A 15,132-nucleotide genomic window follows, 5' to 3' on the forward strand; every position below is an offset into this window, starting at 1 on the left:
ACAAACAAAAATATAATAAAATAAAGTTATCATGTAAAATTACAAATATAACAACTGGGGATTGTAATTAAATATTTTATAACTATCAAAAATTGTGTAAGGGGTACTTTACACATTTAAATGTTTAATATATATTAAAATATAAAAGCCATTTAAAAATATATAATAATAATATAGTAAGCATGATAAGGACTGAGGGGTTTCAGTTAAATATATTATAACTAATAAAGCCCAAAACATGTAAAATTGTTAATAATTGATTATAATGTACAAATAAATAAATAATAAAAACAAATGTATTGGAAAAATACCTGTAGTAGAAGTATTGATGTAAAAATGATTGCTTCCACAATTTGATATGAATAATCCAGTATAGTCAAACGGTTGTTCTACTGTAATAGAATCACTATATTCTTGAGCTGGGACAACCAAAACATACTCTAACCAAACACTTTTATGATTTGGCTCCTAAAATTATGTTAACATGTGAAATAGTTATTTTAATAATGTATTAACAGTAAATACATTTTAAATTTAAATTATACTTCATTCTTTTCAATAATGTATAACTTTTTTAATTGAATGTATATTTTAATATTTTTAATTATTGATAGTCTTAAATAATTTATTTATTTTATGTAATAACTATGTAAAATAAGAATTTAAAAATAGTAATTACTCTCAGAACTACTTAATGAATATTTGATTATCATCAGTTTTATATTTAAAAAGAATAATTACCTTTAAACTTAGTAAAAAGTTTTCTGTCAGTTGAAAATTGATGTTTCCATTAGCTTGTTTTACTACAGAACGACATCCAGAGTTTGATGGACAATGTTTTATTGGCAAAACTGCTTCATATGTTTGACCATTATGTATTAATGCATTCATTTCAAAAGCTAAATAATGTAAAACCAAGTTACTATGTTAATTAATTTAAGTATCTTAATATTTTTGTATAATGGTGATTATAAATTATGTAATTGTAAGTTACCTGGGAAATCAGGTTGATAAAAATGGACAATAAAAACATAAGCTCCTGGACTAGGAACTTTTCCAGCCAAATCTACAATACTGTCCTCATGATCAAGGATAATCAAAGCTGTAGTGTTGTCAAATATATCTTTAGGTGCAGTTGTGGAGAGACGAGCCTCATTTCCAGTTTTAAATTCTACTTTTTTTGTGTCAGGAGGTGTGGGGTAAAAGGACTGAATACATTTTCCATCTTTCTTTACACATGAAGGATTTGGATTTATATAGTCTAAAGACCATTTATCTAATGGTAAAGCGACTATTGATTCTATCCCAACTCTTGAATGATCTTTTCCTCCTTTTAGTATTACTTTGGTAACTGGTTTATTTATATCGAATAAAGCCACTTTTCCGGTGGCATCCACTGCAGCTTGTCTACATAGAGTAGTATGATGACACGCGTATAATATTGCTTTACCAGAATTCATCTTTTCGTCAACTTCAATTTCTATTACTGCTTTTGTTTGAATAGAAGATGGTGTCATGTAATTAATTAAGATAACATAGGGTCCAGGATTTATAATTGATAATTCTAGTTTTAGTTCTGGTTGTGCTTCACTAATGACTGGTAGTTTTGGGACACCTAATATGTCCAATTGCTAAAATATAAAAATATAATTATTCTTCCATAAATTAAGGTTTAAGCACTTTTTTTTTACTTTTAAATCATCAAAGAAATCAATTGGTTCTTCACCATCAAAAGTCAATGCAGTAGTACTTTTAACTTGATCAAATTTAGAAGTACTAGGATAGTCAAAATGTCTGCATAGACCAACTTCAATGTTATCAATAACACATGGATTCAATACCTTGTCGACAAGTATATCTCCTTCATAGTACTCAGCGGGCAAAATCACAAAGTAATCCTACAAATATATTACTCACTTAGTATTATATTAAAACAAATATATACCTATACAATTTATTAACACTAAAACTAACCACAAACAAATTCTGTTCAATTTTTATAGTAACAGCCCAACGTCCAGGATTCATAACAAATGGTGATGGAATATTTCCAGTAGCTCCAGATACAGTCACAAAAGTTGGAGTTTTTGTAGGCTTTAGTTGTACCTTCAAATAAAATTAAATATTAATAAATGGTTATTTTATAAATAATAAATATAAATAATTTATTTACCATAAATTTTTGTTCGATATTGATGTTATTTGGTGTTTCAGGTGTTATAGATATTAAACCCAATATGGTTTCATTATTTAGATTTACATATCTCAATACTATTCGATAAATTGACGGTTTCTCTATATTTAGTTCTTGAACAATTTCACTCTATTTCATGTGTAATAAAATACAATTAAAAATAATTTAATATTTACAAAGACAAATTAAAAAATTTACCTGAAGTTGAGAGAAAACAGCATAACCTTTCCAAGAATATTCTGGAAAGAATTTTTCATCAAACCCATATCTAACTGGGGTGTATGCTGGAGTTCTACCATCCTCAGCTTCATACAAAAGTTGATGTAAAGTTGGGAAATAATGTGCTTGCATTGGTTCAGTACAAGCTCTTCCGACAATTCTAGGTTGACACAAACATTGTCCACTATTCTTATCACATTTTCCATTTATTGAACCACCAACATTACAACCACATTCTAAATAAAAATTTGTTGTTTTAATTTGTGTTACATTTTTAAATACAATATTTCATCTGTAATAATTACCTGTACATCCAAACAAACTATTTTCATTTAAACTATAAAATCCTTCTGAACATTCATCACATCTTCTAGAAGTAGCAGATGGTTTACAAACACATTGACCAGATTTTGGATTACAAACACCTACACCACTAAGTACCCCAGGCATGAAACAATCACATTCTGAAATAAAATATTAGGTACTTATTATTATAACTACATGTTTACTTTATATTTCTAAAAATATTTAATTATACCTTGACAACCGTCCGGATTTGTGGGTTGTAAGTTCCAATAAAGTTCTCGACATTCATCGCATATTCTACCAGTAACTCTCGGCTTACATTGACATAATTCACCCAGCGGCAATGATCCACATCCAACAAAAGTTGATAGAACACCAGCAGGATTACAATTACACTCTGTAAAAAAATATATTACAAAATTTAATATTTCAAGTTAAAAAATGTGTTATGGCTTGTACAAATTAATAATTTTTACCTTCACATATTGGAAAGTTGTATAAACCTTCCTTACATTTATCACATCTAGTTCCTGTAAAATTAGGTTTACATTTGCATTTTCCATCATTATCACATGATACTCCAATCGATCCTTGGCTATTACAATCACAGACTGAAATAATAATTAGGTAAATATTTTAGTTAAATTTAAAGTTATATATGATATAAATGCATTTACATTTGCATTCAGGATATTGATAGTATCCCGGACTACATTGTTCACATGTTCTTCCAGCAAAACTAGGCAAACAAGGGCATTTTCCTGATGCATCACAAATAGATGTTGCACTTCCCCGTTCTGAACAGCCACATGGCTTACAGTCTGGGTATCCGTTATAACTATGTAAGCATTTGTCACATCTCGGACCAGCATATCCTTCTTTACACAAACACTGCCCGTTCGTTTTATTGCATACTTCAGGTAATGAGCCAATTAAATCACAATTGCAATCTGTAAAAAAAAAATGTAAATGATAATAATTTGCTAATAAATGTTATCATATTGTTATGTTAAAAATTAAAATAATTACAAGAGCACGTGGGAAATCCATAGTAGCCGTGGTTACATTGATCACATGAAAGATTTCCGTAACTGCTATGACAAGAACACTGACCAGTATTTTGGTCACATATCGAATTTCTAGATCCAATTTCGTTGCACTCGCAAGCTGTATAAAAGATCAAATGTGAAAAATTGTATTTTATAATATTAATAAATTTTGTTTTTTTTTAATTAATCTTCACGTATTTACGAGTATAGAAATTAGAAATTAGAAATATATATTTACATTTGCATTGCGGAAAGTCATAAAAGCCATCAGCACATTGATAACAAAATTTCCCACCGAAGTTTTGTTTGCAGGGACATTGCCCGCCAGTATTTTCACATTGTCTTCCTCTAGTTCCATCCAAGAAGCATTCGCAAGGCTTGCAATCCGGATATCCGTAATATCCTTCACTACATCGGTCACAATCGGGGGCAGCATAAGCGGCCTTACATTCACACTTACCAAAACCTTCCGTACAATTTCCGGTTGAATAGAAGTTGTCACAATTACAAGCTAAAAATTAAAAAGAACCAAAGGAATAAAATATTAATTAAAATTAATCATATACCTAGTCCATAATAATTTTAAGTGACTTACGTTGACACACGTCCGTTTCATTTAACAACTTTCCAACGGGTCTGTAATAACCAAAAACGCATTTATCACAGTTGATACCTGTTGTATGGTCTCGGCAGTTTTGACACACGCCACCTCCTTCGTATTTCCCATGAATATCAATCGATAGATGCGACGCGTCTGTTGCGTTGTCGTAAACACAAGTCTCCGAATGACCATAACAATTGCACGCTGACATGAAATTAACCAGTTGTTTCGTTATTATTATTTATAAAGTTTTAAGTTAATTCAAATATTATATAATTTATTGTCTTACGTTCACACTCAAATAACTTATCATATTTAGACTGACTCCAAGCTTTCTGTTCAAAACCTGGACAACATCTTTCGCAATTGTGGCCACAGGTGTTATGTTGACAACGACATATGAGTTTATAAGAATCTGTAGGATCAGTTATGTCACATAGATCTGCGTGACCATTGCAACGACATCTACCACCAATACTCACGTCTTTTATCGAGTAAAAGTACTAAAAACAAAACAAACATTCACAAATGAATTAAACGAACAAAATATTAGTCGTGAAATTGTTTACTTACTCGTCTTGTTGTAGTGGGGTCTTGTCTGGCCACTGACATGAGATGGCCAAGAAGATTTTTTACCCTCAGCAATCTGAATCGTACGTTAGTAGCTCTGGTAAACTCTTGTAATGCGAAAGAATTAAAAAAGTTATTTGCTGAAGGTCTATTAGACAAAAGCTTCACAAATATCTGTAAACATGTAATGCATACGTTGTTTAATAATAATACTTTATGAATATTTGTATTGTTAATCTTATATAATATAATAAAATAAATAGTTTATATAAATTAAAGTTTAAAAAGTATATATAGGTATATAATACATGATATTATATTATTATATTTCTTAGAAAAGGCTTTTCATCCATCTTTCTAATAGGTTCCGCCGATTTAGTTTTCTGGTATATTTGTATTAAAATTAACACTTGTCATTTATATAAATTATGAATACTAACTTCTCCATTTTCTAATGGCACAATTTTTGAAACCGACGTGTCACAAATAACTGAATCATCAGCTGTAATGGGTTTAATGCTTTCCTTTCCAAAATATGATTCGCAGTCCCTAAAAATATAGATATTGATAAATATTCAATTTCTTTAATAGCCACTTACAATATTACTTACGCAACAGTGTCAGCAAAATATTGCCACGGATGGTATGTTTGTCCATGATCCGCTGATCTTTCAAGTACCCAAACACCCGGCCTAGGGGAGTTACCCATTTTAACAACAACATAAGCGACATGGAATTCCTAAAAAAATATAAAATGTTATTATATGTAGTATAAAACTAAAATTATATAATAAGAATAACTCATTTATGAATATAAAACTGTTCTCTAAAATGTTCTCTAAAACTACTCACCCGATTATTTTAATTTACTAAATTACTACTTAATACTTTGTGGAGCAGATTTTAAACTTATTTTTGATTCTATTAGTTTATGAAAAAAAGTTATTAGTTTTTTTAAATAATCGGCGAATACGCAAATTTTATGCACATAAGGATATATTTTTTTCATCTGTGTTACTAATTATCAGTTATTAAAAAATAGAAATTAATATTTTACTATTTTAGTGAATAGTTGATGTAGTATTACAGTACAAATACAAAACATTTTCGTTGTTTTTAGTCCACACTATTAAAAATGTATGAGTTATTGGTTTTTGGTCCAAAATGAAAAGGAAATCATAATTGGGTTGTTCAACAAATAAAAATAATTTTTAAAAAATGATGCTGTTAAATGGTAAAAAGAAAAATTAACGCTGGATGAGATAGCTATGTTAAGTTAATATGTTGGAAATATCATCTATACACCAAATAATATATTATTTATCTATACGCGTTACGCTAAATGTTAGTATTGGTTAACCTAATTTTTAACACGGATACATTTTGTACGGGCAACGAAGTGTACGGATAGTATAATATAAATATATTATAATACATATTTTATGCATATTACAAGAAAACATTACTTTATATAGGTTTTTTCTCAAATACATAATTAAATAATATTAATATAATATTATTAATATTGTATTTAGTGTTGCATTACAATTATTTTCAAATTTGTATGAATATTATTTTTATAATAGACACTACTCGTTTAAGTGTTTGATCATCATTTAAATGTAATCGGGAGTGCATCAGTACTTATATTAGTTTAAATTTATTTATAAATATAAATATAATAGGTATATTAACAATATACAGTATCACAATTAATATATGTATTCATTTAATCAATTTTAATTAGAAATAACTATAAATATTATCACTCTGTATACCATCTTAATTTGTATATAATCTATTATTTAGTTCATTAATACAACGATATTTTGTAGTTGTTGTTCAATGAGCTTAAATAGTTGGCATTCATAAAAATATTATCTATTTGTTAGTCTATTAATCGTCCGGCGGAAGTGATTTTGATAATAAAAAAGCATATCAAGAACGCTAGATATTATAAAACAAAATTTCGTTGTAATATAAATATTTTTTATTACATTATAAACTCGAATATCAAACCGCTGCAATACAGCGTTAATATTAAGAAATAATTTATGAAATTACAAATTAGTTTTACTGGGTTTTCGTATTTTATAAAATGGAAAACATTCTTTAAATAGTCGGCAGTATATTATTTTAATAATAATAATTAAATAATCTAATATTATATTATAAGTTCGTGCATAAGGAAATTATTGTCGTAGTGTTCCAAAAAACTAGTATTCAAACCGAACTCGAATCAATTTATCAGACATGTAGGTCGTACTTATCTGGTTCCTGGGATATTGAACCGCACGAGCGTGGCAAGTGTGATAACCACGGACGACCTTTTATAGTTTATATACGCTTGCACATGGTACACCTGGACATTCGATGCATAGGCTTTAAATTTTGCTCTCGAGCAAATTAGAAAATATTCACGACCTTGTTTTTTAATATGTACATTTATTTTAGTATAACGGCATAACTTTATCTACTTCCTAAGAAATCGTTACATAAAAGTTCGAAATGTCAAAAACTATGCACATTTGACGGCCTTGTTGATTGTTCATCACAATATACATAGTAATATATTATGTATAGGTATAGCCAATATCGAGTTAATAACTGTTATAATAATCATTTTTAAATTATTATATCTAAGCGAAACAATAAGAAACATATTGAATCTAATACTCATATTACCTAATTCTGAATTGATAAAATATATTTTTCCGAATTATTCGAGAATGCAATTATTAGGTACCGCGTAATTCATAAACTTTGTTTTATTTAACATAAAATTGTATGTCACTTGATAAATAGTGTTTTTAATTTTTATCAATTGATAATACATATTTTATGAAATTGTATAACTTAAAATGAGGTTGCCGCTAAGCATAAGTTAAAATTAAATTAAATCAATATTTATTTGTTCTCTTATAAATAAACATACCTGGCCTAAATCGATTGTTAAATTAATCTCGTTATATTTCATTCCTCTGGATAAAGGTGGACTCTGCCACCATGTTTCTTGTCCATCAACTGCATATTCTGGCGGATGAGATTTGTCTGGACGACTCTCGTCACAATGATCGCACACCTAGAATATAAATGTATTATATTAGGTACACATAAATAAAATAAATTATTATACCTTAAAAAAAAAAAATTGTTCCTTATCAAAAGATCAAACATTATTTTATTTATTATTTTGTTTAATAAAAACTTAAAGAATTAGTATAGGTACAATATAAATAAAGAAAAATATTTTTAATTAAAATAACATTTTTATAAATTTCATCTATTGTTTTTCCTTTTTAAGTACGATACCATTTATATAGCATAGGTATCATATTAGATTAATTCGTTTAACTAGTAAAATATATTTTACATTTTTCATTTTTTCTGTAACAAAAATAAACTATAGTTTTAAAATCTAGATGTATATTTTACAAATGCATTTAGAAAATAAAATAATACGTTTACAAAGGCGGCTAAATGTTAAGAGAAAAACAATTATGTTTTATTTATTAAGTATTTCCACAGAAACTCTAAAGTACTAATATTAAAATATAATTGCTAATTTATAACTAGTGTCAAACATTAAAATTGAAAATTACAATTTGTATTTATAATTTATGGTGCATTCGTTTGCTTGACACAAGACGCAAATCCAACGTGTTAAAATATTTAATTTCAGAAAATGTGTTTGATTAAAATTAAACCTTATTCTGAAGTTGATGATTCTTAACCTTTCTTTATAATAGATACATATATAAATAAGCAAAACTATAATGCAAATATATTTTTTCTTAACTCTTTACATATTTAGTTAGGTAATTGATTTAGATAATTTATTTATTTTTCAATAGGTATAAGCTAAATTGTTTGTTTGTTTGATACCTTTAAAACAATTTTAAGATATATTTTTCTATTAAATATGTTTTACATAGATAATGTTTATTAGTGATGTTGTGTTAATGACGTAAATTGATTTTCATCTAGGTAGACATATGTATTTTTAAACAATTTAATATAATATTCAATATCCTTTAAATAAAATTATAATTTTTAAAGTAATTTTCATAAGCACTTTTAATAAATGTCCTACGGAATAAATACAATAGGTACATATCAAAACTTACCAATTATTGTTAACAAAAGTAATGGATAAAATACCTAAAATGTTTTACAACTAACGATTAAGTGACAATATTTAATGAGTAAAATATATGTTTATCGACTATCAACGTCATCAGTTCAGAAATAATAACATTTATATTTAGCAACATTTAATACCATTACTGTAACTATATTGCATAATAGAAAATGAACGTGAACTATTTTTTATATTAATTTCAATTACTGATTATCGTAGAATACACACCATATACCGTTTTTAAATCAAAGAGCCCCCTTAAAAATATTTAAGCCTATTAGACTTGCAGTTACAGCTATAGTGCTAGTTCTGGGATGTAGCAAAACATCAAATTTAAACAAAATTCAAATTTTCTAGACAATTCCACTTCAGCTAATATTTATTGGGCTACCATTTATCATTAATTTATCACTTTCTAATGATTTTGCTTTGAAAATTATTGATGAAAAAGCGCACATCTTCTATACGTGTTTTCGTCGTTGACTTTAAACTAATTTTATTCCCTAACAAATGATCATTCTAGATAACATTGCTAAAAAACCCTTGGCGAAGACTTCAAAAGAAGTGGTGTTATGACTTTTTGCTAATATAATTATTTATTCATAACAGAAATTAATTTAAAAATGTAAAATATTTATCGACCATGATCAACGCAAAAAAAAAATAATATAATAAGAAAAAATCAAGTTTAGTGTCGGGAATGTCTCATGTTTGTACTATTATCCTATTAAATGTTTCATCGTATAAATATTATTACAAATAAAATTGTATATAAAAAACAATCAAATATCCTCAATTCTGCTGTTGAGGAAGATAGGTTCCTTAATATAGCCTAAGTATATTTGTACAAATATGCATTCAATTTTTGGCAAAATTTAAGTATAAATTTATAAACATTTACAGTGTATAATAATATAACCATACTGAATTAATTTTGTCAACAGTAATACAATTTAGGTAAAAGTAATCTATTTTTGACTAGATAAAACCAGAAATAAATTAATATTTAAAATATATATATATATATATATTGTAATATGAATAATTATTCTGGTATATTAATATAATTAATTATAAGGATAAATCTATGTATATATGATTTTCATGAATATAAATTAAAAAAAAAAAATTTTAAATTTAGGTATTTCATGATTGAGTTAATATCGATTGTATTTGAATAAATTATAAAACATTAAAACCTAATAATTTAATGAGTATATCAAAAATTAAAATGTATTTTGTTTATTATTAAAAATTATGTTTTTATTTTATATTAAAAATCTAATGATTTTTAAGTACGATCACTAAGTATATATTATAACAACACACAAAAAACTATTGTTCTAAATTAATTAATTAATAATAATAATACTTTTATTATTTTTTCCTGCAGAATATTTTATAAAACCAAATTTAATAAATGTCTATATAATTAACGTATAAATATAATATGTTTTGTTTGATTTTAATCATTTTATACACTTACTTTATTAAGTTCAGTTAGATTCATAACCTAACCGTAATGACTAAATATTTTATTTGTGTAGAATTAATTACCTATGCCAATTAGTATTTTTTTTTTTTTTTATACAACACATTATGAACATCCAACATGCAAAAGTTGAGCACAAACCGTGTATAAAATGAACTGTTATATAACTAAAAAATGTATACAGAACAATTTCAAAAGAGGTGTTGAAATAAAAAAGGCTTATTCAACAATTTTGAGGTCAAAACATCTCTTATGATGAGTGATGACATGTAAAATACGACGTCCATATTGGACATTAGTATTACCGTTGTAATATGTATGAAATCTATAACTGGCGACAGTAACAATAAGCAATATAATACTCATTCTATTGTTCTGAGTTGTGAATATAATTATTAGTTAAAATCCTTTGCCTTTCGAATTTTAATACATATTCAATTGTAAATTATTTAAATTTTATTAAGTCAGGTTACACGGTTTCAGGTACTTCTTCCGGTGTAAATGCAACATATCGAGTTTGATCAACTATATATACAGAAAGCAGCCTTTTTAATTGAATCAGGTCTGAAATAGTAGAACTACGTTAATTTGTAATACAATGCATTGGAATATTGTTTACCTTCTACTCGCTATCCCATCATGACCCTCCGCAAAATGTTTAACTTTCGCGTGGTTAATAATTGTATGAGATGAAAGTAAAAGTTTACCACAATAGATGGCATACACCACTACACCAGCAAAGTTTAAACAAAACTTCATTAGGCATGAATTTGTTCTACAATATAAAAGAAATGCGTAAAATTGCGCATTTGTCCTTATAATTATAAGACTTAATATAGAAATTGTTATTTATATAATTCATAATATTTATTCCGAGTTTTCAAAATTATAATCAATATTTAATAATTTGCATAGAACTTATTCAAAATTACTCTTCTTTATAAACCAATTTAATTTATATGCGTTATTATTGAATTTTGTGATGAAATTATGGTTGTAAGAATATAATAGTATTTTTTTATAGGGTAATTATTTTTGTAAATATTGGTTTTAAACACAGGTTGTAACGTATAATATTATATACATCAAGGGTGGTTAGTCGGTAGTCACATGTTTAAATAAAAAGGGTATTAAAATGTTCTTATATTCATGGCGAAATTAGAAAGACTATACAATTATGTTGCACGATAATTAATGACTCTATGGCTATAATTCCATGCTATTAATAAATTACTATAGATAGTTTTAAAATATTTTTTTTTTAGTCACGCTATATTTTAGAATAAAAATTATACATTTATTGATAATTAAAACTCTACTTTTTGAACGATATTAAAATATATTTTCAATAAAGTTTTAATATTGTTCTTGAGCAAATTTTATAAACTAACTTAGTAGGTAACTAAATAGTTATAGTAAATATTGTGTAAATCACTAAATTATGATGAACCTTAGGTTAAAACTTCATTTATAGGTTTTGAAAAATATGGCATAAACATTTGAAATTTTAAGGTATGCAGTATGATATTTTTCAGTGTTAGAATGTAACTTGGACAAGAATTTTAAATAATTAAAGAATGTTTTTCTCAATATCATCTTTTAGAAATAATGATTTAAAATTAAATTTAACATAGTTATTATTTAGTTTTAAAGATTTTACAGGTTTTATGAAATTAAAAGTTTAAAGATAAGGCCAGCAATATTTTAAATTCGTTAAACATGTAAATAATTTATTTACACAAGTATAAAATTATTTATGATAATTGAAAACATTAAAATAGACATTACAGGACAATACCCAAAATATGTATAACATGTATTTGCTGAAGTTTGGAAAACTTGACATTTTAAGAGTGAATAATTTATTGGATTAACAGAGAAGTAACAGACTGTTCAAAGTTTTTAACTAGATTTGGGTTTAAGTTACTTTTAACGCAGAATGCTGAAGACTCGTATTTTTCTTATGAATAATTGTTTTAATAATCGTAAGATTTCCAATTCAGATTATATATTATTTAAAAATTAGTTTATTAGAGCATTTGTAGTTTGTACTAATAATTAAGGACTTATATATATACACTATAATTGGACTATATATTTGAGGAAATGACTAAAATAAAATTTAAATATTTATTTATTTGAGATTAAACTATTTTTATATAGATAATTTAGAACTGAATTTGCTAACTACCGCATAAATGCCATTGAATCTAAAAAACTTTATACCATTATATTATACCATGATTAGTTTAAAGATTTTATTTGCAATTTTGTCCATGATTATCATTAGATATAAAAAAATAACTACAACCATGGTTTGGTGCACCGGAATCATGGAAAAAAGAACGGATTTTACAACTGGAACCCTTTGAAAATATTGAAAACCGAACTCACCGAAGATCTTATTTAAACATTTTAGATACTGACACCGATATTTCGAAAGTACTGTAAAGATATTTTCCTATGTTACTGGCTTTATAATTTTGATTAGTTAATTTTTTAAGTATTTATAAATTTCTATGGAATCGCAGGTTACAATCGTCATTAAGTTACTTATATCTAACCGAAGCAAAACATTTTAATTTTGATAAACCGATTACACATTTTCTAATTTTTCAGAACTAGGGATCGATATTTGTTTTGATATTTCTATAGAAACTGTTTTAAATCCGTACTAACCATAAAGATCCTAAAATCCACAGAATGAATGTTTGAAAAATAATATTATTTATCCTGATATAATATAATATACGTAATATAAGTAGGAAACCGAATGGTATTTAACAACATTTGACTTAAAACGTGGTAAAAAATTAAGGCACATACAACTTGAAATTCATATGCGGTGTAGACTATAGAGTTGTATGAAAAAATGATCTACAAATTCTTAAGAAAAAAATTGTTTTATATAAGCTTACAGAAAAAAATCAATAAACCATATCACGTTCGCGTCTATATAGGCTACCATAATTTGAATATCGATCGCGTCACAAACACAGTTGAGTGTACAATTTACATGAATGATATTGCGTAGGTAAGTATATAAGTATAGTATAATATATATATATATATATAATTAAGTGGTGTACTGATGGGAAAGGAATGAGATGGTGAAATAATCCACCCTATCCGATAATGTTTAGACGTGGACATTTTCCCAGAATTTTTCATTATTAATTTTTTCGGTTAGTTAAAATTACCCAATTTCTAAATTTTACTCCCCTCCCAAAATGTACACTTGAGTATGCCACTAAATAGGCATAAGAATAGGCGACGGGGCAGTTTCCGGACGAACGAAATCCTGAAAATTGTACGTCTAATAACAGGTGACGTGGTACGTCTTATTCTCATTCTGTCCCGTCCGCCGCGGCTATCGCCTCGCCACATTCTCATTTCCATCGTCTCTTCCGCTCACCTGTCCCTGTATGACGAGATTGCCCTCGTAGTCGACGTTGCGCTCCGAGTTGGCTCCGACCAGCTTGCAGTAGAGCTCGGGGCCCTGCAAACCCTCGCCACAAGTCGCGGTGGCGGTGATCCGGCGGCCTTCGGCCAAGTTGAAGTAAGGTGGTGTCAGCACTTCCGGCCAAACCGGGCGGGCCAGCTGCAGCGCCACTAGGGCCCATAAAGCGCCGACGGCGATCGCATGCATCGCCGAGCTGTGCGTGACGACGGACTGCGGTACGTGACGAACGTAACTCGGCTAAACGTGTTGCGTGAACGGACGTGCACTGCGGCTGTATAGCATAGTATTATTATAAATATTGCGCGCGGTGATGCTGCACCGACCGGTGCGGTGATGATAATAATAATCCGGTACTCATCCCTCGTGCGTGCTCCCGATCATCGGAACACATGTCATGGCATGACCGCCGCCAACGGCCAGTGGTCCCTAAACCCGACAGCCACTCCTCCTCCCACCACCCTCGTCATCCTCCACTTCGTCACCCAACGCCACCTCTACAGGCACACTTTATCTTGTAACAGTTTATATATATGTTATACTTCTATGTAATGTTATAATACAAAGGTTATGAATATTATATATATAATATATTATACTTATGCAAAATAGAAACACATTTCCGTTTTCTAAACTTTAGATATATCTTTTTGCTATCGACTATGGTGTTCAATATACAAAAGAAAATCGATAAATATTTCTCTCTCTATTTATATACATATATATATATATATATATATATATATATTTATGAATATTGTATACATTCCCGTGGTTGGACTGTTAGAGTTAATCATGTAAAACATATGTGCGGAAAAACTGGCTCAGCAACTCAGTGTAGGGTTCACCCTCCAGATGAGACTATTTGAGAAGCACTTGTCCTAAAATACGTCCTCTGTAAATTATTTACAAACATTTGGTCTCCACATGATCTTCCGAAAAATAAAACTTATTTTGACTACATAGTGAACAGTAAAATTGTATAATAGTTTTTTAAATAATATTTTAATTTTTACAAACGGCCTAGGATATTTTAATAAATATAAGGAATACATTTTATAACGAATACTATTATACACAATATGATACGTATAATCAAT

At 27.8% G+C, this 15,132-nt stretch overlaps 1 protein-coding gene across 1 annotated transcript in view; it reads right to left on the reverse strand.

The window, feature by feature from the left end:
* The window catches only part of LOC132930075 (laminin subunit alpha), a 28,538-nt gene extending 14,135 nt beyond the window's left edge, over positions 1-14,403 (reverse strand). The window contains exons 1-20 of the mRNA XM_060995740.1: positions 13,988-14,403; positions 7,875-8,021; positions 5,551-5,678; positions 5,380-5,488; positions 4,943-5,113; positions 4,659-4,872; positions 4,364-4,573; positions 4,007-4,279; positions 3,749-3,886; positions 3,397-3,669; positions 3,196-3,330; positions 2,952-3,116; positions 2,719-2,877; positions 2,393-2,649; positions 2,174-2,323; positions 1,975-2,106; positions 1,692-1,898; positions 995-1,631; positions 742-899; positions 312-468 (exon numbers count right to left, since the gene is read on the reverse strand). Of these exons, the coding sequence (XP_060851723.1) occupies positions 312-468; positions 742-899; positions 995-1,631; positions 1,692-1,898; positions 1,975-2,106; positions 2,174-2,323; positions 2,393-2,649; positions 2,719-2,877; positions 2,952-3,116; positions 3,196-3,330; positions 3,397-3,669; positions 3,749-3,886; positions 4,007-4,279; positions 4,364-4,573; positions 4,659-4,872; positions 4,943-5,113; positions 5,380-5,488; positions 5,551-5,678; positions 7,875-8,021; positions 13,988-14,221 (4,054 nt within the window). The 5' untranslated portion in view covers positions 14,222-14,403. The remainder of the gene's footprint in view (positions 1-311; positions 469-741; positions 900-994; positions 1,632-1,691; positions 1,899-1,974; positions 2,107-2,173; positions 2,324-2,392; positions 2,650-2,718; positions 2,878-2,951; positions 3,117-3,195; positions 3,331-3,396; positions 3,670-3,748; positions 3,887-4,006; positions 4,280-4,363; positions 4,574-4,658; positions 4,873-4,942; positions 5,114-5,379; positions 5,489-5,550; positions 5,679-7,874; positions 8,022-13,987) is intronic.
* Positions 14,404-15,132: the final 729 nt, after the last annotated feature.

The sequence above is a fragment of the Rhopalosiphum padi genome, chromosome 4 (genome assembly GCF_020882245.1).
Source record: "Rhopalosiphum padi isolate XX-2018 chromosome 4, ASM2088224v1, whole genome shotgun sequence".
NCBI classification, from domain to species: domain Eukaryota; kingdom Metazoa; phylum Arthropoda; class Insecta; order Hemiptera; family Aphididae; genus Rhopalosiphum; species Rhopalosiphum padi.